The sequence below is a fragment of the Molossus molossus genome, unplaced genomic scaffold (genome assembly GCF_014108415.1).
Source record: "Molossus molossus isolate mMolMol1 unplaced genomic scaffold, mMolMol1.p scaffold_m16_p_13, whole genome shotgun sequence".
Lineage (NCBI taxonomy): Eukaryota > Metazoa > Chordata > Mammalia > Chiroptera > Molossidae > Molossus > Molossus molossus.
Window position 1 is genome coordinate 94,636,862 of NW_023425348.1, and position 25,315 is coordinate 94,662,176.

Consider the following 25,315-nt stretch of genomic DNA (forward strand, 5'->3'; position numbering starts at 1 on the left):
GTTGCTAAGGTTTTATTTTTCCTGTTTTAGGCACGGCAGAGAGAAAAAATGAATGAAGAACATAATAAACGTTTATCAGACACTGTTGACAAGCTTCTTTCAGAATCGAATGAGAGACTTCAGCTTCACCTTAAAGAGAGGATGGCTGCTCTGGAAGATAAGGTTGGAGGTCGCAGAGGGCTCCCCACCCTTGCAGAAGCATCGTTCATGACCTGCTCCTGAGGAACAGTGCATAACATGCTCAGCACCTCTAAGAAAGGGGAAGTCAGTCTCAGCGGAAGGAGCCGTGGTCTGCTCGCTGAGCTCGCGTGTCGCTTGGCATGTCCTGCACGAGTTGCATACATGCAGAGTTGTTCTTCAGTCTTGCTCTTGAGAACGGGGATCAGTAGACTCTTTCTTTAAAGGAGCAGATAGTGCCCTAGAAAGCTTTCTCAATGGTTAGAGCGTCTGCCTGCAGACCTAAGGGCCACAGGTTTGATTCCCAGTCAGGGGCACGTACCTGGGTTGAAGGTTTGATCCCCGGCCCTGGTTGGGGTCATGTGGGAGGCAACCAGTCAATGTGTTTCTCTCACATCGATGTTTCCCTCCCTCCCTCCCTCCCTTCCTCCCTCCCTCCCTTCCTCCTTTTCACTCTCTCTAAAAAAATCAATGGAAAAATATCCTCAGTTGAGTATTAACAAAACAAAAATTAAAGGAGCAGATAGTAAAAGTTTTAGGTTTTGCTAATTATGACAAATTGTGTAAAATAGTTTCATACTAATCAATAATTAACACAAAAGCAGCCATAGAGACAATATTTAAATGAATTGGTATGGCTGTGTTTCAATAAAACTTTATTGACAAGAAGAGTCTGTGGGCCATATTTGGCCAACAGGCCCTAGTTTACCAACTCCTGCACTAGAACCTTTATTTGTTTGTTTGTTAATCCTCATCGAGGATATTTACCATAGATTTGTTTTTAGAGAGCTTGGAAGGGAGGGAGGGAGAGAGAAACATCGATATGAGAGAGAGATATCAACCAGGGCCAAACCTGCAACCCAAGTGCGTCCCCTTGACCAGAATCACGCCTACGACCCTTTGATCTTTCGGCTGACGCTCTGACCACTGAATAAACTGGCCAGGGTTAGAATCTAGAGTTGGGCCTAGCCCTCACCTCTTTGTTGCTCTTGCATTGGAAGTTCATTTCTGTCTCAAAGTTTCATATTCCAGCTCCTGCCTTCTTCCTTTTCATTTGGTTTGGAAAATGTCTAAGCCTGGGCTCTTGCTGCTGTCATCAAGGAATTCTTTAGCTGTAACCAGAGATGAAGTGTGTCCTTGAATCTGTGTCAGAGAAGCGACAGTGGGGATCAGATTTGATAAGACCTGTTCTGACGGCACCTGTGTACCTCAAGATGAGGCCCAGAATCTTCGCTGGGGTTGGCACTCGGTCATGCTCATTTGAGAGCGACCAGTGATTACTACTGCTGGTGCGGCACATTAATTTTGCACAAAATCCATTATGAAATGCATTGTAGAGCCCAGTAGGTGGTGGTAATACACACCCTTGCTCAGTGGGGCCTGCCTTAGGTAGGAGTACTTTTATCTGGGAGTGGAATCGCGCATTTGAACTTGAGTCAGGTCTCCCAAGTGACCAGTGAATCACAGACCAAAAGCTGCTCAAACCAGTTTGAGTGATTAAAATGAGCTTGCTGTACCAACATTTGGAAAACCGATCACAGAAGTAAATTTTACATTACCAAGACTATTAAAAGTTACCCTGGTTGATGTGGTTCAGTCGCTAGCATGTCGGCCTGCACAGGAAGGGTCGCAGGTTTGATTTCTGGTCAAGGGCATGTGCCTACCTGGATTGCAGGTTCAATCCCCAGCTCTCGTCAGAGTGCATTCCAGAAGCAGTCAATCAACTTGTGTCTCTCACACTGATGCCCCCCTTCCCCTTCTACTCTTTAAAAATCAATGGAAAAAATATCCTTGGGTGAGCATTAAAAAAAAAAAATGTTTCCCTGGCCTCCTCATAGGCACTTCACTGTGGGTGTGTGTGCTGCTCAGGGCCGTTCATGTCCTCTGTCCCTGCTCTCCGCTGCCTCGTTGTTGTAATAGAAATACGTTGTAAATGTGATGCCATACGCAACACTTTCAGGAATCAACCCTGAAGCACTGTCTGTCTTTTTCAGAATGCTCTGTTACGAGAAATTGAGGATTTAAAAAAGCAGTTAGAAGAAGGTCAACATGAGAAGGTACTTAAATCTTCAGATCCCCTAGAACTGCATCGAGCTGACTCGAGCTGGTCTACGGTCACTCATCGCTGCGGATGCTCGGCGCAGGGAGTTACGCTCTCCGGCGAGCCCCACGCCGTGGGTTGAGTGGCAGTGGGCGGTTTAGAACTGTGCCTCCTTTCTGGCTGCACGGCACAGCTGTCACATGACCACACTCCCATCTAGGACAGCCAGCCAAGAACGACACTGACCCATGCGCCATCTGCAGTGGTCTCGCGGCCCATGCAGAATAGTCAAAGAAACAGTGAAAGTAACTGTTTAACCCAGTGTCGTTGAAACATTACTTGGTCATGTAATTAATATAAAAATTAGTGGATTCCTTCACATGCTTTTTTCATATTAAGCTTGAAATCCAGTGTGTTTTATAGGTAAAACACATTTCAGCTTGGACTGGCCCCATTCGAGTGCTCAGTGGCCACATGTGGCCAGAACAGGTGCTAGATGGACAGCACCAAGCCAGAGCTTATTGAGGGATGGAAACCGTCTGTCAGTTGTAGCTTTACAGTGTAGGGAAAAGAGGTTGCACATGTAGATGGTAGATGAGTGAAGGTGTATTCGATGTGAGACAGTCACACAGCAGAGAGGTGTGCGTGGGAGGACGTATCGGGAGACGGGCACACAGCAGAGAGGTGTGCGTGGGAGGACATATCGGGAGACGGGCACACAGCAGGGAGGTGTGCGCGGGAGGACGTATCGGGAGACGGGCACACAGCAGGGAGGTGTGCGCGGGAGGACGTATCGGGAGATGGGCACACAGCAGGGAGGTGTGCGCGGGAGGATGTGAGTATCCCATCGCACACACACACGCAGGAATCATTGTTGATGGCTTGGTGTCTCTTCTGAAAGCTCCTCTGTGACTGAGACGTGCCTCTCTCTGGGTTTGAAGTCGCTTGGTGTGTGAGTGTGCTCGCTCAGGACTCTGGAGAGAGCCTCAGAATCAGAGCGCTGCACGGTGACTGCTCGGCTCACCTCCCGGTCGGTCGTGTTCAGCCGCTGAGCACACGCGAGGACCCGAGTCCTGAGGCCACTACAATGATGTTGTTTGTTGTTTTATAGGAGCATCTGCAGCAAAGCGTCGCAACTTTGAAGGCTGACCTGGACCAGATGAGGCTCAGAGCCACTTCCCTTCACCATAGGTATGACGCCCCAGTCGGGGACCCACCTCAGCCTGTGCGGTATGCACGGGGCACGTCCTTGGCCGCATGGCAGTATCCCTGGTTTCAGCTCACAGTCTGGCCGAGGGAGCAGGTTGGAGGGCAGAGGGCTGTGTCAGTCCAGAGGTCAGTCACAGTCAGCACCGGGGAGAAGGTGTGGAAGGTGGGTGATCAGTTTCTGTTTGGGTGTGTTCACTGAAGGAGCCAGCAGGATGTGGCCCTGCTAGTGTAGGGAGAGGCGGGCAGAGCGTGGCTTCACTGGGAGTGACGGTCACGGGCATAAGGTCGGCGAGGTCACCGGGGGACTGCATAGCAGACAGACTGAGGAACTCAGGCATCCACGGGCACAAGGTCGGCGAGGTCACCGGGGGACTGCACAGTGGACAGAATGAGGGACTCGGGCATCCACGTGCACAAGGTCGGCGAGGTCGCCGGGGACTGCACAGTGGACAGAATGAGGGACTCGGGCATCCACGTGCACGAGGTCGGCGAGGTCACCGGGGACTGCACAGCGGAGGCTGAGGGACTCGGGCATCCACGTGCACAAACGAGGTCGGCGAGGTCGCCGGGGACTGCATAGCGGAGGCTGAGGGACTCGGGCATCCACGGGCACAAGGTCGGTGAGGTCGCCGGGGGACTGCACAGCGGAGGCTGAGGGACTCGGGCATCCACGTGCACAAGGTCGGCGAGGTCGCCGGGGGACTGCACAGTGGAGGCTGAGGGACTCGGGCATCCACGTGCACAAGGTCGGCGAGGTCACCGGGGGACTGCACAGCGGACAGAATGAGGGACTCGGGCTTCCATGGGCTTGGTGCAGTACTCGTCCTGAGCATTTAAAGGTTAATGACGTCATCATTGTAACTTCTTCTGACACGTGACTTTGAGTTGGCTGTCGTTACAAAGGCAGCATTGTCACTGAAGTATTTAGAAATTTCTTTTGCTTCTTTGTAGAACCTGGTCATCAGTTGAGATTTAAACTTCAAGAATTATTGAAGTGGGTGATTGGTGACATTCATTAGTTTACAGGAAGCGAAGTTCTGCTTGGAACAGGAATTAGGAGAATGCTCGGAACCTGTACGGATATCTTTGCATTTGTAAATTTAGGGTATTGGGAAGGTCTGCAGTACTTTGTGGTTGTCCTTGTTGAACCTACTTTTAGAAAAAAAGGTGAAATCATGAAGACTGTTGCTGAGAGGCAGTCCGAGACTTCCTGTCTGTGAAACTGCAGGGGGCTAGACCTGGAAGGAGAGAGGGCCTGCTCAGGGAGCTGCGGGCGCCGTCGGGGGCAGGTCGCTGGCGTGCTGGGTGAGGTCCTCGATGGGAAAGGCTGGTGTCGCCCGTGTGGCAGGGCAGGCCCCCTGAAGGAGTTGAAGGTGTGTGTGAGGGGGTCTGCGGGTGAGTGGGTGCAGGGGACTCGGACATCGTGGGCAGGTTGGGGAATGAGGGGACCCGTGCAGGAGCTTGGAGGGTGGCAGAGTCGGGGCAGCAGTGATGATGGAGGAGTCTTGGCGTGGTGGCCAGTCCACAGTGTGACGTGAACGCGCGGTGCCGAGAGGAGCTGTGCGCTCCAGCCTGTCGCAGGGCTGTGTGGGCGGGAGACCGGGCGGGAGAGGCTCCACGGGGCAGCGGAGGTCCTGTCGGGGAGCTGGAAACGGAAGACGCCTCACAGAGCACCTGGGGCAGGCGTGAGCTGGGAGGGGTGAAGAGAAGCAGGTCCGTGAGCTGGGGTCAGTCACCTGGCCGTGTGACTTGAGCAGAGAAGCTAGCCGGACTGCAGGGTGGAGAAGGAGGCTGATGGACAGGCTTCCGCGAGCAGAGAGGAAGGACCCTGGCTCCCCAGGGGGCCCGCGCAGAATGCGGTGGGGCTGGAGCAGGTCAGCCTGCAGAAGGGTGCCGGGGTTCAATACATGCACTCCGAGAAGCCGAGTCCTCCGGAGCCACGTGCGGGTCAGCCTGCAGAAGGGTGCCGGGGTTCACATGGACTCCGAGAAGCCGAGTCCTCCGGAGCCACGTGCGGGTCAGCCTGCAGAAGGGTGCCGGGGTTCAGCACATAGACTCCGAGAAGCCGAGTCCTCCGGAGCCACGTGCGGGTCAGCCTGCAGAAGGGTGCCGGGGTTCAGCACATAGACTCCGAGAAGCCGAGTCCTCCGGAGCCACGTGCGGGTCAGCCTGCAGAAGGGTGCCGGGTTCACAGACTCCGAGAAGCCGAGTCCTCCGGAGCCACGTGCGGGTCAGCCTGCAGAAGGGTGCCGGGGTTCACATGGACTCCGAGAAGCCGAGTCCTCCGGAGCCACGTGCGGGTCAGCCTGCAGAAGGGTGCCGGGGTTCAGCACATAGACTCCGAGAAGCCGAGTCCTCCGGAGCCACGTGTGGGTCAGCCTGCAGAAGGGTGCCGGGGTTCAGCACATAGACTCCGAGAAGCCGAGTCCTCCGGAGCCACGTGTGGGTCAGCCTGCAGAAGGGTGCCGGGGTTCAGCACATAGACTCCGAGAAGCCGAGTCCTCCGGAGCCACGTGCGGGTCATCCTGCAGAAGGGTGCCTGGGGTTCAATACGTGGACTCCGAGAAGCCGAGTCCTCCGGAGCCACGTGCGGGTCAGCCTGCAGAAGGGTGCCGGGGTTCAGCACATAGACTCCGAGAAGCCGAGTCCTCCGGAGCCACGTGCGGGTCAGCCTGCAGAAGGGTGCCGGGGTTCAGCACATAGACTCCGAGAAGCCGAGTCCTCCGGAGCCACGTGCGGGTCAGCCTGCAGAAGGGTGCCGGGGTTCACATAGACTCCGAGAAGCTGAGTCCTCCGGAGCCACGTGCGGGTCATCCTGCAGAAGGGTGCCTGGGGTTCAATACGTGGACTCCGAGAAGCCGAGTCCTCCAGAGCCACGTGCGGGTCATCCTGCAGAAGGGTGCCGGGGTTCAATACGTGCACTCCGAGAAGCCGAGTCCTCCAGAGCCCCATGCAGGGCTAATGCTCCTGGGTCCCAGCTGCTTTGAAAGGGTCACAGCCCCCAGCTGCTGTCAGGAGCCCCGCTGAGGAAGGGGCAGTGCATTGGGAAGGAGGGCAAAGAGGAAGGTCATAGGTGGACGGACACCTGCTAAACAAGGAGTAAGTGCGGTGTTTCAAAGGCCTTCTTGCGAGAATGTCGAGAGGTGTGTGAACCAAGCTGGACGCATGGGTTATAGCTCTCTGGGTCTTAAGGATTTTTGAAAAGGAAGGCAGCCACCCTTCTTCCCCAGGGGACGGTGTGGCTGGAGATGCGGGTGCGGTGCCCAGCAAAGGCTGGACCTTTGGGCGGCACACGCCCTCCCCTCTGCTGACCAGTCTCTCTGTAGGCTCCTCTGGGACAGCTCATGGCTCCTCTGTCTCCGTAGCAGTGCAGGCCCAGCCACTGCTCTGGAGATTTCTCTAGCCAGCAGTGCTGATTGTCTGCCGACCCGATTGCACACAGGGCTGCGCTTTTGATTCAGAAACAGGAGAGCGAGGTACCAAACCCGTCTCCCTGTACATGGTTGCTGTGGTCCCAGGGCTCCTGCAGCTGGCCCTCGAGGGCGCACTTGAGAAAGCCTCACAGGTGGGGCACAGCGTCGACCTCACTGGGTTGGCAAGTGGGAAAGCCAGCAGCCGGAGGCCAGGAGTGACGTGGGGTGTGCCTCCAGGTCGGTCAGGGAGATGGGGAGCGACCTAGCGCCCGGCAGCCTGACCCGAGGGACAGCTCCGGATGGGCCCCAGCGGCCGGCCTCCAGCTCACCCGCACATCCTGGCGGCGCCCTTCCTGGCGGGGCTGACGGGCTGGGTGGGCAGGAGCGGCACCGGGGCAGGTGAGGGCCGCCCTCTCTGGGGCCTTGCTGTGGATCACTGTTCCCAGAGGGACAGGTCCTGGCTTGATGAGCACAGTTGGTTCACTTTTTTCTGTTAACGATCTTTTGATCCATGTTTCAGCCGACCCCACTTGGGCAGTGTCCCCGACTTCAGGTTCCCCGTGGAGGACGGTCCCACGGACTCCTACAGCAGCAGTGCGGTGCTGCGGCGCCCCCAGAAAGGCCGAGTGGCAGCGCTGCGGGACGAGCCCTCAAAGGTAAGGGCTCCGGCTCCGGGCCGCCTGCCTGCACGTCACCGCCCGCCTCGCGCACTGGGGCTGTTGGGAATGAGTGTCAATAGGCACGCTCTCTCTTCCCCTCCCCCACTTTGCTTTCTCTAGCTGAACGTTTACTTTTAAGGTGTGCTTTTTAAGAATGGGAAGTCTGATAAAATATGATTTCTTAATTGTAACACGATATAAATTAGTCGGTTTGAAGTAGTAATTAATAGTGAATGAGTACATGTGCAGTTGACCCTTGAACAACACGGGTTTGAACTGCTCAAGTCAGCTTATCTGTGGGTTTTCTTTCAACTTGTAGACAGACCACTTAGACTTTTGACATCTATTAACATGTGCAGTGCCGTGAGGGTATCTTCTCTTCCTTGTGATTTTCTGAATGGCTTTCCTTGTCTCTAGCTTACTGGGGTGTAGGAGTGCAGCAGGTAATATAATGCACAAGATGTGTGTTAATTGGTTATGTCATCGAAAAGGCTTCCAGCCAATAGTAGGTTGTTAGTAGTTAAGGTTTTGGGGAGTCAAAAGTTTTCTGTTTTTCTTGTTTTTGTGGTGGTGGTTAATCCTCACCTGAGGCTATTTTTTTGTTGTTGATTTTTAGATAGACTGGAAGGGAGGGAGGGAGAGAGAGAAACATCTATGTGAGAGAGACACATGGATTGGTTGCCTCCCTCACGACCCTGACTGGGGCCAGGAATTGAACCTGCAATCCAGGTACGTGCCCTTGACTGGGAGTCGAACCCAAGAGCCTTCAGTCTGTAGGCCGACGCTTTCACTGCTGAGCTACACCAGGCAGGGCAGGGGGAATCCAAAGTTATACGTGGATTTTTGACTGTGCAGGGGGTTGAAATACTTATCTACTTTTGTCTATTTCACAGCAGATATTTTTATATACTTTTCTGTATTTTGAGTGCCCATACTCATTGGACCTCTCGTCTGGGCCAGGCATCATTATAGACCGAGGTTAGGGCATGAGCAAAAACCAGACCAGTCCGGCCGGTGTGGCTCAGTGGTTGAGCATCAACCCTGCACCAAAAGGTAGCCAGTTCGATTGCCGGTCAGGGCACATGCCCAGGTTGTGGGCCAAATCCCCAGTGGGGGGGGCGTGCAGGAGGTGGCTTGTTCTCTCTCATTGATACTTCTATCTCTCTAGCTCTCCCTCTCTCTCTAAAATCAGTAAAGAAAAAAAAAAAATAGAGCCAACACCTGCCCTTCAGCACACACATCCAGTGCGGAGAGACAAGCAGTGAGCCAGGGTTCCTGTATTAGTTATCTGTTGCCATGGTAACAGATGACCACAGAACTTCACGACGAACGTTCCGGGTTCACAGCTCTGTGAACCTGGGTGCGTGTCGGCAGGATGGTCCTGGCTCAGGTTCTCTCAAGGTTGCAGCTGTCGGGGGGCTCAGCTGAGGCTGGAGGGTGGGCTTGCCAGCTCCCTCCGGCTCTCGGCAAGAAGGACCAGCTCTGTCCCTGGGGGCCGGTCCTGGGGGCCTGTCCTGGGACTCTGAGCGTCTCACAGTGTGGTAGCAGCTTCCTAGACTCATTCTGAGAGCAAGAAGGCCTTAGAGCCCCATCCGCCCTGGGCTTGGGCACCACGCCTCTCCTGTCCTGGCATTCTCGTCCTCGGGCCCTGCCGCCAGAGTGTCAGCCGGTTCTGAGCAGGGAAGGAAAGCCAGGTGCCTGAGTGGTAGCATGGGGGGCCAACGAGGTGCCACCAGGAGGGTGGAAAGACCTGAGGGGAAGAGCGGTAGCCTTTGGAGCTGTCGTAGGGTCGCTTCAACACGTGCGCTGCTGGATCGCAGGAGGGGCTGCAGGGCTCAGGCGGGAGCAGCTGGAGGTGGGTCTGTCTCCCTCCTCGTCTGAATGTCCTAGAGCAGCAACACTTCAGTGCTGACATGAGGAGGTGGCGGGGCTGGGGACTAGGAGCTGAGCCTCGGCCCTGCTCAGGTGGGTGGTCTGTCAGGTGCCCACATGGGCACGTGTCAGGTAGGCAGCTGGACGTTTCGGCTGGACCTGAGAGAGCACTGTCATCTAGAGGTAAAGGTCAGGGGTCATGAGCATACAGGTGGTGTTTATAGCTTGAGACAAGATAGTCACCAAGTGGGTTGTGAGAATAGAGCCAGGGACCCCCATTTTTCAGGGGTTGGGCCTGCAGCCAAGTGAGCTCAGGGAAGAGGGGAGCAGTGCCAGGGGCCCGGCGAGGGGCAGCGGCGGGGCGTGCAGAGCCGCTGCTGGCGTCCTGGAGAGGGCGGGGGCAGGGCAGCTGGAGGCAGCGCCAGGGAGCTTTCACTGTGGAGGGAGGCGCAGTGACGGCTGAGGCCACGGCGGAGTTCTGGGGCGCCGTTCCTCTCAGGGAGGGGTGATGGCAGGGGACCCTGGGGTAAGCTGCAGCCCAGGTCTCGGGAGAAGGGCGGGAGAGGCGTCTACAGTGCCGAGTGGGTGGGAGAGGGGGAGCTTAGGAGCCAGGAGGTGTGAAGGGACCACGTGGGTCACAGTGCCCAGCGTGCACTCCTGGTCCCCGCGCGGGGTCACAGTGCGCTGTCACTGAGGAGGGCTGGCTCGGCACAGAGGCCTTCCTGCGTGAGCAGCACCTCCCCGGAAAACTCCAGCGGGCGAGCGCCCCTGTGCTGCTGCCGCCCTCGGCCTGTGCTGGGCAGTGCCACCCCCGGAAGAGACCAGGAAACTCCAGCAGCTCCAGTTTCCGTGCCAGTAAAAGTCCCGGCGGCGACGGAAGCCAGCAGTGTGAATCGAAGGAGTTTCCACTGCCGTGCACGTGGCCAGTGGGCTTGGGCGTGTTTTTGTGGTTTTCAGCTTTTTCTGACTCAGTCGGTCACCATCAAGAGCAGCGGCATAGGGATGCCTCCCTCCCCGGAAGACGGCGGTGCGGTGGGCAGCCGCCCGTTCTCGAACACGGCTGCTTCGACGCCAGCAGCTGGCAGCACCGCCGTTTCCCCAGAGTCTGCTGGCCTTCCGTTTAGAAATTTAAGAAAGCTCCTGGTAGGTTTCCTGGAGGTTGCTCTGACCAGGGTGCGGGTGTGTGCTCGCTGAGACGTGGCTTCTCGCCTACAGGTGCAGACTCTCAATGAGCAGGACTGGGAGCGGGCCCAGCAGGCCAGTGTCCTGGCAAACGTGGCGCAAGCGTTCGAGAGCGACGCCGACCTGTCTGACGGCGAGGACGACAGGGACGCCCTCTTCAGCTCGTCTGCTCTGCTGTCGCCCGGTGGGCAGGCCGACGCCCAGACGCTGGCCATGATGCTCCAGGAGCAGCTGGACGCCATCAACAAAGAGATCAGGTGCAGGCGCTGCGCCCGGCCCAGAGACAGTCCCGGGGTGTGCTCCACTTCAGGGGGCCACGGAGAGCGCCCGCCGTCTAGTGTCCCGGCCCAGAGACAGTCCCGGGGTGTGCTCCACTTCAGGGGGGCCACGGAGAGCGCCCGCCGTCTAGTGTCCCGGCCCAGAGACAGTCCCGGGGTGTGCTCCACTTCAGGGGGCCACGGAGAGCGCCCGCCGTCTAGTGTCCCGGCCCAGAGACAGTCCCGGGGTGTGCTCCACTTCAGGGGGCCACGGAGAGCGCCCGCCGTCTAGTGTCCCGGAGCAGTGAGCCTTCAGTTCTGTCGTGAGGGTGCTAGTTCTGAAGGCAGCCTTGGCCGTGGAAGTCAGTAGCCAGGGCCTTCTCCACGCCGGTGCTGGCGTGTGTGTGAGGGGCTGTGACGGGAGGTGTGTGCTCCTCCACCCCAGAGGCTGAGGCACAGCTGGAGCGTGCTGCTGGGCTCGTGCCCTGGGCGCCGTCCCCTGGGCGCTGTCCGGATAGCACCCGGCAGCCAGAGACTGCTGGCGGGGCGCAGAGAGCCGGGAACACGTGGAGCAGGTCTCCCTGGTCTTCCGTGCAGGGGGAAGGTGTGGGCGCCAGGGCACCCCGAGAGTTTGGAAGAGGCTGACTGGCCGCGCCCTGGGACCCTTTCTTGGGCAGGGATGCGTCGGGAGAGGTGGCAGCTTAGTCCACACGGGTGAGGGGGGTTGTGCCATAGGGTGTGGGAGGGGCAGCTGCTTGTCAGCCCCTTCTGGCCTGAACCCCAAAGTGGCAAGGTGCTGGGTTCTGGGGTGGGGTCCACCTGCTTGCTCATGTGTCCTCCAGCCTTGAACAGGGCGGGTGTGTGTCCTTCTGAGCTTCACCTTTTCAGGTGTGTCTCACGTTCGCCTGGAAGAGGACGGCTGAGGAGTGGAGGTTTCGAGTCCCCGGGGGACTTGCTCTTGGCTGTGTAAACTAACGTAGCGTGGAGACTGGCTCCCGGGCCAGTGCGTGGTCGGGGGTGTGTGTTTCAGAGGTGTTTTCCTTAGAAACCCTCTTAGCAGTTCTAGTGGTAAGTATAAGAAAGAATGACCATCTGTAGAGTAGAATCCAAAGAATTGTCCAGGCCTAGGAGACCTCAGGTGCTGGGTACAGCAGTGTGACCAGGGTGCCCTGAGGCCACGTGAAGCGCATCGTGTGCCAAGCCTGCCGTGGATCCAGGCGGAGCGGCCGCCCAGGTCTTGTCCGCGTGCAGCTGACACGGCAGAAGTGCCCCCCCACCTGCAGAGAGCCCACGTGAGAGCCGTGGGCTGTGGGTGAGCGGAGCTGCTGCCTGCGGTTCTGCTTCTGCAGAGAACACGCTCTTCCCCTCGTGGGGAAACGCGCAGGGCTGTCTGCTCCTCGGTGGTTTCCCGTGTGTGTCCGGCAAAAAGGGTTTTTCTTTATGCAGCAAGGGGCCTGATACAAATGGTGAATCCTACCCATTGACTTTTCACCAGTAACACAGGCACTTCCAGGACATGTACGTAGAGCTGCGATCGGAAAGGGTGGTGTGCTCTAATGCTAGAGTAGTTACTTGCAGTCAAGTAGCAAGAACGTTACGTGCCCACCACTGTTCACTAAGGCAAAGAGCATCACTCTTGATTCCAAGTGAGGGCAGCATGGTTGGCGTGACTCTGGAGTTCAGACGAGTAATACTTTTGTCCTAGTTCAGCCTTAGAAAACCCGTTGGACGTTTTCATTTAGTCTAGAGACTTAAACATTTGGAAACTCCTACCTGCTTTGGGGATTGGCCCTTGACTCTGGTGGTGTCCGAGTTCCTGATGCCCCTTTGAAAAGCAGTGGGTCGTGGTGCCGCTCTGCTCTGCGGGCAGGGTCGGCGCCCGAGGCGCACGTCCCGCGGCGCTGGGCGAGAGCCGCGGAGCCGGCAGAGCTGGAGGCGGGGGAGGGATCAGACTGAGGGGCAGAAGCAGCTCTGTGAGGCCGGGAGATGACTTGGTTCTAGAGTAGGGCCTACTGGGAAAATCAAAAGTAGAGCATTTCTGGTGAAGTGTGCGTGTTCGAGCCGCTGTTACTGGAACTGGCGTCACCACGATGCGGGGGGAGCACTGGTGCGGACCAGGGCCGCGTGGTGCTGTGAGGGAGCACGGCCTGTCTCTGTCTGTCTAGGCTGATACAGGAGGAGAAGGAGAGCGCCGAGCAGCGGGCCGAGGAGATCGAGAGTCGCGTTGGCAGCGGGAGCCTGGACAACCTTGGTCGTTTTAGATCAATGAGCTCCATTCCCCCGTATCCTGCATCCTCGCTCCCGGGCTCCTCCCCTCCAAACAGCGGTCGGTCCACCCCACGACGCGTCCCCCACAGTCCGGCTCGCGAAGTGGACAGACTAGGCATCATGACCCTGGTAAGTGTTGGCCTTTTCCCTGCTACACTCCCACCCACCGAGCTCAGTCTCAGACACTGTGGATGTGCCTTTAGCTGCGCCTGGAAGGAATCGGGTGTTTCGCGTGTGTTGTGCTTAGAGGCCCAGGTTCTGAGAGCCAGCAGGTCAATCATCTGACAACAGTGCGGTGACAGATTAGTGTCAGTGCTTGGAGGCCAACTCCGCACGTCATCACGAACTCACCAGAGGTTTCATCATGTAGCTTTGGGTGTGGGCAGCTGCAGGGTGGACCATTCGGTTTTCTAGGACCAGACAGTTAAGCAAAGTCAATGCAGGCAGACTCCCAGCACACAGACAAGTGTGCCGAGAGCTGTGCCGTCTCCTCGGCGCTAGGGGGGCCTGATGGAGGGTCCAGGCCCGCGGTCGGAAGCAGCAGGCCGGTCCTCAGCCATGCTTCCATGGCCCCGGTGCTGCCCCGCTGCACGCTGGCCACGTGCTCGGGGTGGCCGCACTGCCGCTCTGCTGCTCCCGCCCTGGTCGCCTCCAGCTGCGCCGGCAGCCGGCAGCCACGCGGCAAAGTGACCCCGCGCAGAGGTGTTCTGACACGCGCTGTCCTTCACATCGCCAGCTAATCAGCTGCGCCGGCAGCCGGCAGCCACGCGGCAAAGTGACCCCGCGCAGAGGTGTTCTGACACGCGCTGTCCTTCACATCGCCAGCTAATCAGCTGCGCCGGCAGCCGGCAGCCACGCGGCAAAGTGACCCCACGCAGAGGTGTTCTGACACGCGCTGTCCTTCACATCGCCAGCTAATCAGCTGCTGTTCCAAACTGACAATGTCACTTATGTTTTCATGTTTCTGTTCTTTTTTTTTTTTATATCTTCACCCCAGGACATTTTTTCATTTATCTTTAGACAGATTAGGAGGAAGAGAGAGAGAGAGACATTAACTGTTTGTCCCCTGCACGACCCGAGCAGGACCGGGGCCGAACCGCAACCGGGGTACATGCCCTTGGCCAGAATCGAACCCGGGTCTCGTTGGTTCGTGGGCCGATGCTCCAACCGCCGAGCCGAACCGGCCAGGGCTCTGCTTATCTCCTGCAGAGACTCGTGCAGACGTCCCGTGCTCCCCGCTCGCGTAGTTCCGCCTGCCGGCTGAGTGGCCCTGCCCTCCTGCGTCGCCCTGTGTTTGTTTGACCACTTGAATCCAGGCCTCCGTCCCCTAGACCCCACCCTGCAGTTCACTCCTTCCACTGCGCACAGCCCCACGCGGCAGCACCCTCCCGCAGGCTCAGGAGACGGCAGCGGCACGGCCCGCAGGGTGACTGTTCAAGCCTGGCTCCTTGCTGCGCGCTCTGCCTTTCCTCACTCCTCAGCGGCACGTCAGTGTGTCCCCATGTACTGGATGTGGGTGCAGGCATGATGTGGGGTCCCAGCCGTTGTACTCAAGACTGTAGGACGTGTGTGCTCCGTGCAGGAGCTGTTCCCCTACAGGTACAGAGACAATCCACCAAGTGCAGGGTTGATGCAGTCTCGGCACAGAGAGTACACGTCTGGTTGTCACCGTGGGCCTCATGAGCTTACTGAACATGCACAACTAATCCATTAACAGACTCTTTTTTCGTTTGTTAATCCTCACGGAGGATGTTTTTCTATTAATTTTTAGATAGAATGGAAGGGAGGAAGGGAGAGAGACAGAAACATCGATGTGAGAGAGACACAGCTATTGATCGCCTCCCGCACGACCCCAACTGGGGCCGGGGATCAAACTTGTTAACGACGCTCTAACCGCTGAGCAAACTGGCCAGGGCTAGACTGTCTTTCTAATTAAAACATCTTGAATTACAGAAGGTGAGATTCCACCTGCTGTTACGACAGCTTTTATTCCATGTTTGCAGAGGGCTCCTTGCTCTCATCAACACGTTTGTTTTTGAACAGTTTTAAGTTAAATTTCAGGCAAGGATTTACATTGATGTCCAACAGTTGACTAGCTAAAGGTAGGTTAGTTCAGTCTTATAGTAGGTATTGTGCTAACTTCCTCATCAGCTGGTTAGACAACTGTGGGGCTCTTTGTTACACAGAATGTCTTATTATAATTCATCTTACATGTTGTCATAGGATTTCCCTTTCCTGAGTAATTTGCAGTATTTCTCTAGTAAATTTCAAATAACTTATATTTAAATATTTAAATTTTTGATGAAAAAATATTCTATTTCCAGTTACATTTTTTTCTTAATCTTAACTCGTAATTGTCGTGTCTCTTTGTAATATATTTGCGTGGTCGAATCTCGCGTCAGAGTGCAGTAATCTGCTTTCTCTCCATTTCTTTGCCTGCATGTCAGCCTAGTGACCTAAGGAAGCACCGTAGAAAGGTAACCCTTCCTCACTTAACTTAACACTCCTTTGCTCTTTGTCTCTGTGCCTACGCAGAGGGTGGGTGCCGGGTTTGGGGGCACTGGCTGCCCAGCTGGGCAGATGTGCCTTTGCCCGCGGGCGCTGTGCCCGTGCTCATAGCAGCCGTGGTATTTGAGTTACTGAAGCAGAGCCGCAGACCAGGTTTGGGAAAAGCCCGTTTCAGTCCTCCGAGCTGGCAGCACTTCCTACACTCTCGCTGTGACCAGCACTGCGCTCCGTGCTTGCTAATCTGTTATCCGATCCTCACGAGCACCCCTGTGAGATGCAGGGTCCTGCTGTTAACCCCCTTTTACAGATGTGGAAACTGAGGCTTGGAGCAGCCACACACTGTGCCCAGGACCCAGTGCAATGTGGCTCTCTGGTTTCAGAGCCTGGATACAGCCACCTCCCCTCCGGCCTGCCTGTTCCCCAGGTGCTCTTCCTCCTCTGCAGCACCCCAGCCGCAGTCAGGGCCTCTGCTCTGCAGAGGTGTCCCTGAGCTGGGTCTCCCTGTTCTCAGAGGGAGGGACCGAAGCGTGTTCCTTGTCACTGTCACACGCTGGCCCAGTCTGTGCATCTCCCAAATCTGTCTGTTCCGCACTTGGGCTAGCCTGTCGGGTGGTCAGTGTGGGTGAGTCCCTGCCCTGCACAGAGCAGTGTGGCGATTTACTGACCCCCTGGGGTGAACTCCAGCTCTGCCCTGAGTGGTGTGGCCTGGCTGGGCTCCTGCCCTCTTGGTGCCCTGCTTGGCTCTCCTGTGAGGTGAAGACAGGGATGGAAATCCTGCCCTCGGGTGGCCGTAGCCTGGGCCTGTCTGTGCACAGCCACAGTTGACAAGGTGCTTGCGCCATCGCAGGCACAGAGCACACCCCCAGCCTGCTAGCTTGTGCTTGCGTGTATTTGTTGGCAAGCCCTCCCAGGGAGGGGAGTCGTGGGTCTGTGTTCGCTCAGGGCAGCCTTGCTCGTGGGAACTTGCATTTGCTGAGTGGCGAGTGGCTCTTCTGAGAGCCTGCCCTGGGGTGGTTGTGAGGGTGTGACCAGCTGTGTCTGCACAGGGCCTAGCGCCGTGCACACAGGCCAGTGTGTACGCAGCGTCACCCCTCCTCCCCAGCACCCTGGGGTATGCTCAGACACTGCCCAGCTCCATGGAGCCTCCCCTTCTAGTTGGGTCTGAAATGGCACGTAGACTCTAGTCCCGGGTGGGCTCAAGTCCCACGTGGGGTGCACCTTCTAGGGCCCAGAGGGAGAGGGCTGGCAGGCCAGGCGGAGCGAGGACACCCCAGCAGGGCCCTCGTGCTGCAGGCTGTGGGGCCCAGAGGGAGAGGGCTGGCAGGCCAGGCGGGGCGAGGATCCCCCAGCAGGGCCCTCGTGCTGCAGGCTGTGGGGCCCAGAGGGAGAGGGTGACAGGCCAGGCGGGGCGAGGACACCCCAGCAGGGCCCTCGTGCTGCAGGCTGTGGCCCAGAGGGAGAGGGCTGGCAGGCCAGGCGGGGCGAGGACACCCCTGCAGGGCCCTCGTGCTGCAGGCTGTGGGGCCCAGAGGGAGAGGGCTGGCAGGCCAGGCGGGGCGAGGACACCCCTGCAGGGCCCTCGTGCTGCAGGCTGTGGGGCCCAGAGGGAGAGGGTGGCAGGCCAGGCGGGGCGAGGACACCCCAGCAGGGCCCTCGTGCTGCAGGCTGTGGCCCAGAGAAGGAGGGCTGGCAGGCCAGGCGGGGCGAGGACACCCCAGCAGGGCCCTCTGCTGCAGGCTGTGGTCCAGGAGCAGCCTTGCTGGGGTAGTCGGTCTCCATAAGTGTGGTCGATCCAGACAGGGCCACTCCCTGCCCTGCTCTTTGTTGTTGCTTTCCCACAAGTCATCGTTTTAACCTGCCCCTATGTTCCTCGTGGACACTTTCAGCCATTGTAGCCTGTTGTCTGACGATGGCTGGCAGTCAGGAGAGGGTGCAGAATTGTCCAGCTTTGCTGAGTTCAGCTCCGTTCTGCAGTTATCCACTTGGTTGTCACTGAGCCAGTGTGGGGACACAGGACCGATCGTCTGTACCCAGTGTCATCTTAAGAAGGGCCTGAGTTGGCTGCTCAGGCCTCATTGTGCACACAGGTGCTTGTTAGGACCGGTTCAGAGTCCACCCTGCCCTGCCCCTGAACCCAAATGCGTAAGGGCCCGAGGGCTCCTCTGCTCCCCATGCCGTCCCCCCGCCCTACTTCCCACGCCACATTCCCGCAAACCGAGAGCATCTGCAGCGGGAACCCGCCACTGCGCCTTCGAAGCTGGAGTGACGCGTTGCGGTTCACCTGTCCTTCCCTCGTGTGCTGTTTCCCTTGTGATTCCCGGAGCCCGGCTGCGTGTCGGGGCGGAGGGTGAGCTCCCTTGTCTCTGTTGGGACTTGTTACTGAGTCCTCTAGTCTGCATATCATTAAGGATGGCGTTGGCCGTGGTACCAGCTCTTCCTCCCCATCCCCCACCCCCAAACAGGAAGGTTTGGGCATTTGGCCTGAGAGGTTTCTGCCTTCGCTGGCACTTCTTTGGAACGGCATCGCATGTACAGAGTCTCCCAGACCCCTCGGAGAGCAGATGCCGCCTGGTCTGTAGTGGGTCGAGTCTCTGCCGCCCCGGTGTGCCGGGACTCTCGGCGGGACAGCCCGCAGGCTGCGTGGAGCTCGGGGCCCGGGAGCGGGCGTCCGGCGCGTCCTGAACGACTGTCCTCTGTGGCGGCGGCGGCCCGAGGGAGGGCTGTGTACGCGGCAGGAGCATCGCCGGCAGCGTTTCAGATGAGCTCACGACTGTCACTTAGAGCCGGTGTGACTTTTTTGGTCACGTCTTTTGCTAACTAGTTTACACTGATCTCCACCCTCAGTTGCCAGCTTCCCGAGAAGAGGTACGAGACGACAAGACGACCATCAAATGTGAAACCTCCCCGCCGCCTTCCCCGAGGTCCCTGCGTGTGGACAGGACGCACAGAGGAGCCCTGCACACGGTCAGCCACGAGGACCTCAGGGACCTCAGGAAGTAAGAGCGGGGACATGCTGTCTGTGGTTTTCAGGGATGAGAAAGCTATTAATGTGTTTTTCTAATCCTCACCTGAGAATATTTTTCCATTTATCTTCAGGCAGTGGGAGGGGGAGAGAGAGAGACAGAGAGACATCAATTGGTTGCCTCCCGCACGACCCCAACCAGGGCCGAGGAACTGCAGTCGAGGTGTATGCCCGACTAGAATCGAAGCCAAGACTCTCTGGTCCTCGGGGTGAAGCTCTAACCGCCGAGCCAAACCAGCCAGGGTTGTTTTTTTTAAAATGTCAGAACTATGATTTTAAAGAAATACTGTGGTTCCGTTGTGTTTCGTAAGCGGTGCTCCGGATGCTAGGGGTGTCCTGGGGTTGCTGTGACGTCAGCCACAGGTGCAGGTCTGGCAGAGCCATGTGGGGAGACGGGGTCACGTGAGACCTGCCGTTTTAGGGAACCCCTTCTTCAGACTCCTCCAGTCGCCCGTTTCAAGAACTTTTCTCGCGGGAGCATTTGTCCCGCACATGGCACGTTGGTGGTGGTCACCTCCCTGTGGACCGTCGGCGGCTCTCAGGTGCCTGTGCTTCGAGACTGCGGGGCCTCCCTGTCGTTCTCCTTCCCGGTGCCTGCCCCCAGGACCGGCGACGGCCTGCCGCCGGTTCCCTGCTCCTCTCAGGCCCGGGGCTGTGCAGAGTGGGGGCGGGGGCACTCCTGCTGAGAGGTGACCTGGGGTGGCTCCCAGCCTTCCTGGGAAGGAGACTCCCAGCCCGAGAACTTCCGCCTTCTGGACACAGTTCTCCCTCGGGGCCCTGGGGCCCTGTTTCCTACACGTAGGAGTCTTGTGAAGTAGATGTTGTGGAAGAGACGAGTGTTTGTTGAGAAGTTTGAGAACAGGTATTAAAAAGGGGGAGAGTTCTAGTTCAAGAACACTTAACTAAAGGTCCTTTTCTGTCCCTAAAGCTCGACAGGCTCCCAGGATGGGCCGGTGAGCAACCCCAGCAGCAGCAACAGTAGCCAGGACTCGCTCCACAAAGCCCCCAAGAAGAAGGGCATCAAGTCCTCCATCGGCCGCTTATTTGGCAAGAAGGAGAAGATGCGCCCAGGGCACATCGGCAAGGAGGCGCCGGGACCAGGTCAGTGCTCCCACACGCTGCCCGCTGCCAGGCGGGGCCGCCGTGTGCCTGCTGCGCCGGCCTTGCCTGGGCTCTGCCACGCCAGCGGGGTGCTCTCCAGCTCTCCAGGGCACGGCCAGGCCACGGCACAGGCCAGCGAGCCACGCCACGCCCCTTGCCCTGAGCGCCAGCCTGTCGCGGGTGTTCGCGGCCGACTCCGAGCGTCTCCATGACGTCCCAGAGCGGCTGTGTGGGGGCCGCCCCGCGAGCCCTGTGCCCCGCTCACCGCCCCGCTGCTTCTCCTCGTAGCTGGCGCCTCAGAGGCAGAGAGCCCGTCCCCAGAGGCCCCGGGGCTCAGCAAGCTGGGAGGACAGGCCGAGAAGAATCGCAGGCTTCAGAAGAAGTGAGTGTTTGCGTCTGTGTCCAGCTTACTGAGTGGGTTTTGGTCGTGCCTGATTCCTGTCCAATGTTTATTAAGTGTATTATCTAGCTCTGTGTATGTATTGTCTTGTAAGGATTAACCGAAGTCTTCATTGAACTGCACGTTTGTATGGAATGTTCAACGGACTCCCGCAGGGATCCCCGTTCACCCTAGGAAGTTGTCGAGGGGGCTGTGCTGTGGCTCCGTGGGCTGGGCCTCAGCGCCTGACTCTGAGTCTGCCCACACGGATCAGTGCTGGGCATCAGGGAGCCGAGCACACGCCCCACGGGCTGTGAGTGCCAGCCGCATAGTCCGCCTTGTGCGCAGGGACGTGGTGGGCAGCTCTCCCTGTGCGCGGCACTGCGGGGACAGTGCGGACAGCTCTCCCTGTGCGCGGCACTGCGGGGGGACACAGAGGGCTGCTCTCCCTGTGCGTGGCACTGTGGGGACAGTGCGGACAGCTCTCCCTGTGCGCGGCACTGCGGGGGGACACAGAGGGCTGCTCTCCCTGTGCGCGGCACTGCGGGAACAGGGCGGGCAGCTCTCCCTGTGCGCGGCACTGCGGGGACAGGGCAGGCAGCTCTCCCTGTGCGTGGCACTCCAGGGACAGTGCGGACAGCTCTCCCTGTGCGCGGCACTGCGGGGACAGGGCAGGCAGCTCTCCCTGTGCGTGGCACTCCAGGGACAGTGCGGACAGCTCTCCCTGTGCGCGGCACTCCGGGGACAGTGCGGACAGCTCTCCCTGTGCGCGGCACTGCGGGGACAGGGCAGGCAGCTCTCCCTGTGCGTGGCACTCCAGGGACAGTGCGGACAGCTCTCCCTGTGCGTGGCACTCCGGGGACAGGGCGGACAGCTCTCCCTGTGCGCGGCACTGCGGGGACAGTGCGGACAGCTCTCCCTGTGCGCGGCACTGCGGGGACAAGGCGGGCAGCTCTCCCTGTGCGCGGCACTGCGGGGACAGGGCGGGCAGCTCTCCCTGTGCGCGACACTGCGGGGGGACACAGAGGGCAGCTCTCCCTGTGCGCGACACTGCGGGGACAGGGCGGGCAGCTCTCCCTGTGCATGGCACTGCGGGGACACACCGGCCGCCTGGCAGGGAGTGTGCCATTTGCCCTTTTATCTGCTCCAGGTTTTTTAAAATATATTTTTATTGATTTTAGGGCAGGAAGATGGGAGAGGGAGAGAGAAACATCAATTGGATGTACCCACCCGATTGGGGGCTGAACCTGCAACCTTCCAGCACGTAGAACGGCCCTCAGCCAACTTAGCCACGCCAACTAGGGCCAGATTTTGTTTTTATAAGTCTTACATAGATTCTGTTTTATAGTCTACTTGTTACATTTTGATTGTGAAAGTGAGTAACAGTGGGAATAGCTCTCTGCAGAGGAGCCCAGGCACCGTGACCCCACAGCGAGGCAGGAGGGGTCCGCGGCACACCGCTCTCGGGTCTAACCCAGAGGTGCGCAGATGAGCTCGTGGGCTGAGACGGTCCCAGCGAGCTGAGCAGTGAGGCCAAACCCTTCCTGTGGTGAGAGCTGCAGTTTGTGGGCTGAGAGGTGAGCGTGGACCCCTCGAGAGTGGGAGGAATTCTGTCCGAGAGGTGCTGAGATGGCCAGGGTGAAGCGCGGCGGGGTCTGTGGCGAATCTGGCCGCTGAGAAGCCAACACCCCAGCACTGGCCCCACGGTCGCCCTTGAGCCAGGACACCCTTCCGCTGAGGCCCTTTGCCATTAGCCCCTGGACTTGCCAGTTGACTTTTTTGTGTGAAATTTGCCCCATTTGAGTTCTCCTCTCAGAAGCCGTGGTAACGGTCATCGTGGCTGGCACACTAGTGATGGCATTGCAGGTGGCATGCCGTGTTTCCGTTACTGCTCACAGTGCCGCAGGGATGGTCGACGGACGTTTGCGGACAGCACTGAGCAGCAGCAGCTGCCGAGAAGCCGGTGCTCTGGACGGAGTGAAGGCTGGCGAGCGGCTCGGGCCCTTCGCTCCTGGAGCCTCACCAGGGTGTCCCTTGGCTTCAGTGATGTGTTCGTTTCCCATTCTCAGTCGCCTGGGGTCAGAGCTGTCGGGTTGCGGTGGTGCGGCTTGGTCCTCCTGCTCCCAGAAGTTGATGTTCATGGAGGATCCCAAACTATATAAACTGGCCAGAGTGTCTCATTGTGGTTTCTAAATGATGGTCGTTCTCAGCAGGGGTGCCTGGTCACTTGGCCGTATGAGGACAGCCTTTATTGTGCTGTGCCTCAGCGTGTGATTCCATCGCTCACTTGGACATGTGTGCGTGCGTTTGCACGTGCGTGCATGTGCACATGTGTGCGCGTGTTGTGGTTGGTAGGTGTCTGTAGTTGGGGTGTTCAGGTCGGTGCATCGGCCCTCAGCTCCCAGCTCCCAGCTCAGGGACGTCGCCATGACTGAGTGTCCAGGCTCCGGGGTCATGGCGGCAGGTAATTACAAAATTTATTATTCCCAGGAAACCCAAGGTTGACTTAAGAAAAACTTTCTTGAAATTTTATGTGAAATATTGTGGAATCTAATTGTACATAGACCTCACTGTCTCATGAGGAGTCTAATGCTATTAAATATATCAAAGATCTAATATTTGTCTAGAAGCGAGACACTCAGCGGTGTGTCCTGCAGAGATCATGGCAGGAAGTCACTGCCTGAAAGCGACCTAGGAAGTTAGAGTGACCTGGGACATCCAGGCACATGGGGGGGGCGGGGGGGCCTGTCCTGAAAGTGACCTAGGAAGTCACAGTGACCCGGGACATCCAGGCACATGGGGGGGGGGGGGGGGCTGTCCTGAAAGTGACCTAGGAAGTCACAGTGACCCGGGACGTCCAGGCACACGGGGGGTGGACCTGTCCCCTCGCCCAGCCCCTCTTCTCTCCTCGGCTTTCACACCGGTTATGTTTTACCTGACTGTGTTATCAGTAGACAAAATCTCTTCTTTTTTTAAATCCTTACTTGAGGATATTTTCCCATTGACTGTTTTCACATAGAGCGGGAGGGAGGGAGGGAGAGAGAGAAAGGAACATGGATGTGAGAGAGACACATTGATTGGCTGCCTCCCACACGATCCCGATGGGCTGGGCATGAGCCAGCAATCCTGGTGCGTGCCCCTGACCGATAATTGAACCTGCAGACTGATACTCTAACCACTGAGCAAAACCAGCCAGGACAAAAATCTCTCTCTCTCTCGAGATTCCCTGACTAGGAATCAAACCCACGACCTCCGGTTCATGGGATGATGCTCCAGCCAACTGAGCCACACTGGCCAGGGAGACAGAATCACTTTTAAAGATGTGAATGTGGCCCTGGCTGGTGTGGCTCAGCGGTTAGAGCGTCGGCCTGCGGTCCCCAGAGACCCGGGTTCGGTTCCCGCTAAGGGCACGTACCTCGGTTGCAGTTTGTCCCCGGCCCTGGTTGGGTCGTGTGGGTGGCAGCCACTCGATGTGTCCCTTTCACGTCGATGTTTCTCTCTCTCTCTCACTCTATCTGAACAAAAAACGAAAAAATGTCCTCAGCTGAGGATAAAAAAAAAAAAGATGTGAATGTGGTGAACTTGGGGTTAAGGGTTGACATCAGGCCGCAGAGCCCTTCCGATGCCGTCGGCGCCCAGGGCTGCCCTGCTCTGCCTGTGGAGCTCATGCGTCTACCTCCCAGGCAGCCGCCCTGGGTGTGCGGGTGGTGGTGGGCGTGAAGTGTCTGGGCATGGAGCCCGTGGGCGAACCACAGGGGCCAGTGTCGTCCTTCTGCAGACACGTTGTTAGCTCGATGGCAGTATGGGGTGGACACACCCACCTCCACCGTTGCTGTGCCGGCCCGTTGCCAGGGTCGCTTTGTGCTTCGTGGTGTTGAGCTGCCCAGAGGCAGCCTCCTTGGCTCAGACCAGCTGTCTTTCCTCTTCCTGCGGGAGTCTTGTCTCCTCGGTGCTCAGGGGAGCGTGGCTGTGTTTCCCTTGAATGCCTGACCTCGGATATGAAGGCGGCTGGCTTGTCCGGAGTTGGTAGTAATTCTTAATTCTGTAAGGAGATGGTTCTACGGAGATGGTGGGGTCAGTCCAAGTCTCGTCCTTCCTGCATTCTCTGTAGTTTGTAGCCAACCAGCAATGACTGGACAGTGTGGGAGGTCAGAGGGCATGATGAGATGTGTGCCCTCACACTTGGGGGGCTGTGGAGAGAGCTGTCCGCGTGCTCTGTGTGGGTACCGCAGGGTTGGGGGCTGTGGAGAGAGCTGTCCGCGTGCTCTGTGTAGGTACCGCAGGGTTGGGGGCTGTGGAGAGAGCTGTCCGCGTGCTCTGTGTGGGTACCGCAGGGTTGGGGGCTGTGGAGAGAGCTGTGCGCGTGCTCTGTGTAGGTACCGCAGGGTTGGGGGCTGTGGAGAGAGCTGTGCGCGTGCTCTGTGTAGGTACCGCAGGGCTTGGGGGGCTGTGGAGAGAGCTGTGCGCGTGCTCTGTGTGGGTACCGCAGGGCTTGGGGGGCTGTGGAGAGAGCTGTCCGCGTGCTCTGTGTGGGTACCGCAGGGCTTGGGGGCTGTGGAGAGAGCTGTCCGCGTGCTCTGTGTGGGTACCGCAGGGCTTGGGGGGCTGTGGAGAGAGCTGTCCGCGTGCTCTGTGTGGGTACCGCAGGGTTGGGGGGCTGTGGAGAGAGCTGTCCGCGTGCTCTGTGTGGGTACCGCAGGGCTTGGGGGGCTGTGGAGAGAGCTGTCCGCGTGCTCTGTGTGGGTACCGCAGGGCTTGGGGGCTGTGGAGAGAGCTGTCCGCGTGCTCTGTGTGGGTACCGCAGGGCTTGGGGGGCTGTGGAGAGAGCTGTCCGCGTGCTCTGTGTGGGTACCGCAGGGTTGGGGGCTGTGGAGAGAGCTGTCCGCGTGCTCTGTGTGGGTACCGCAGGGTTGGGGGCTGTGGAGAGAGCTGTCCGCGTGCTCTGTGTGGGTACCGCAGGGTTGGGGGCTGTGGAGAGAGCTGTCCGCGTGCTCTGTGTGGGTACCGCAGGGTTGGGGGCTGTGGAGAGAGCTGTCCGCGTGCTCTGTGTGGGTACCGCAGGGTTGGGGGGCTGTGGAGGGAGCTGTCCGCGTGCTCTGTGTGGGTACCAGGCTCTAATTCTGAGTCTTGTTTGCAGGCACGAGGTGCTCGAGGAAGCCCGGAGACAAGGCTTACCCTTTGCACAATGGGACGGGCCAACCGTCGTCGTCTGGCTGGAGGTACATCT

General features: G+C 58.3%; 1 protein-coding gene across 3 annotated transcripts in view; it reads left to right on the forward strand.

Annotated features, from left to right (window-relative positions):
- Positions 1-25,315, forward strand: part of PPFIA1 (PTPRF interacting protein alpha 1) — an 86,171-nt gene that overhangs the window by 45,778 nt on the left and 15,078 nt on the right. For 2 of the 3 annotated variants that reach the window (XM_036259094.1, XM_036259096.1), the window contains 10 exons: positions 31-162; positions 2,172-2,234; positions 3,330-3,409; positions 7,361-7,496; positions 10,587-10,810; positions 12,976-13,207; positions 18,431-18,582; positions 19,537-19,709; positions 19,998-20,091; positions 25,226-25,307. In XM_036259094.1, the coding sequence (XP_036114987.1) occupies positions 31-162; positions 2,172-2,234; positions 3,330-3,409; positions 7,361-7,496; positions 10,587-10,810; positions 12,976-13,207; positions 18,431-18,582; positions 19,537-19,709; positions 19,998-20,091; positions 25,226-25,307 (1,368 nt within the window). Of the gene's footprint in view, positions 1-30; positions 163-2,171; positions 2,235-3,329; positions 3,410-7,360; positions 7,497-10,586; positions 10,811-12,975; positions 13,208-15,525; positions 15,556-18,430; positions 18,583-19,536; positions 19,710-19,997; positions 20,092-25,225; positions 25,308-25,315 lie in introns of all 3 variants that reach the window. The other variant, XM_036259097.1, reaches the window with a different exon arrangement.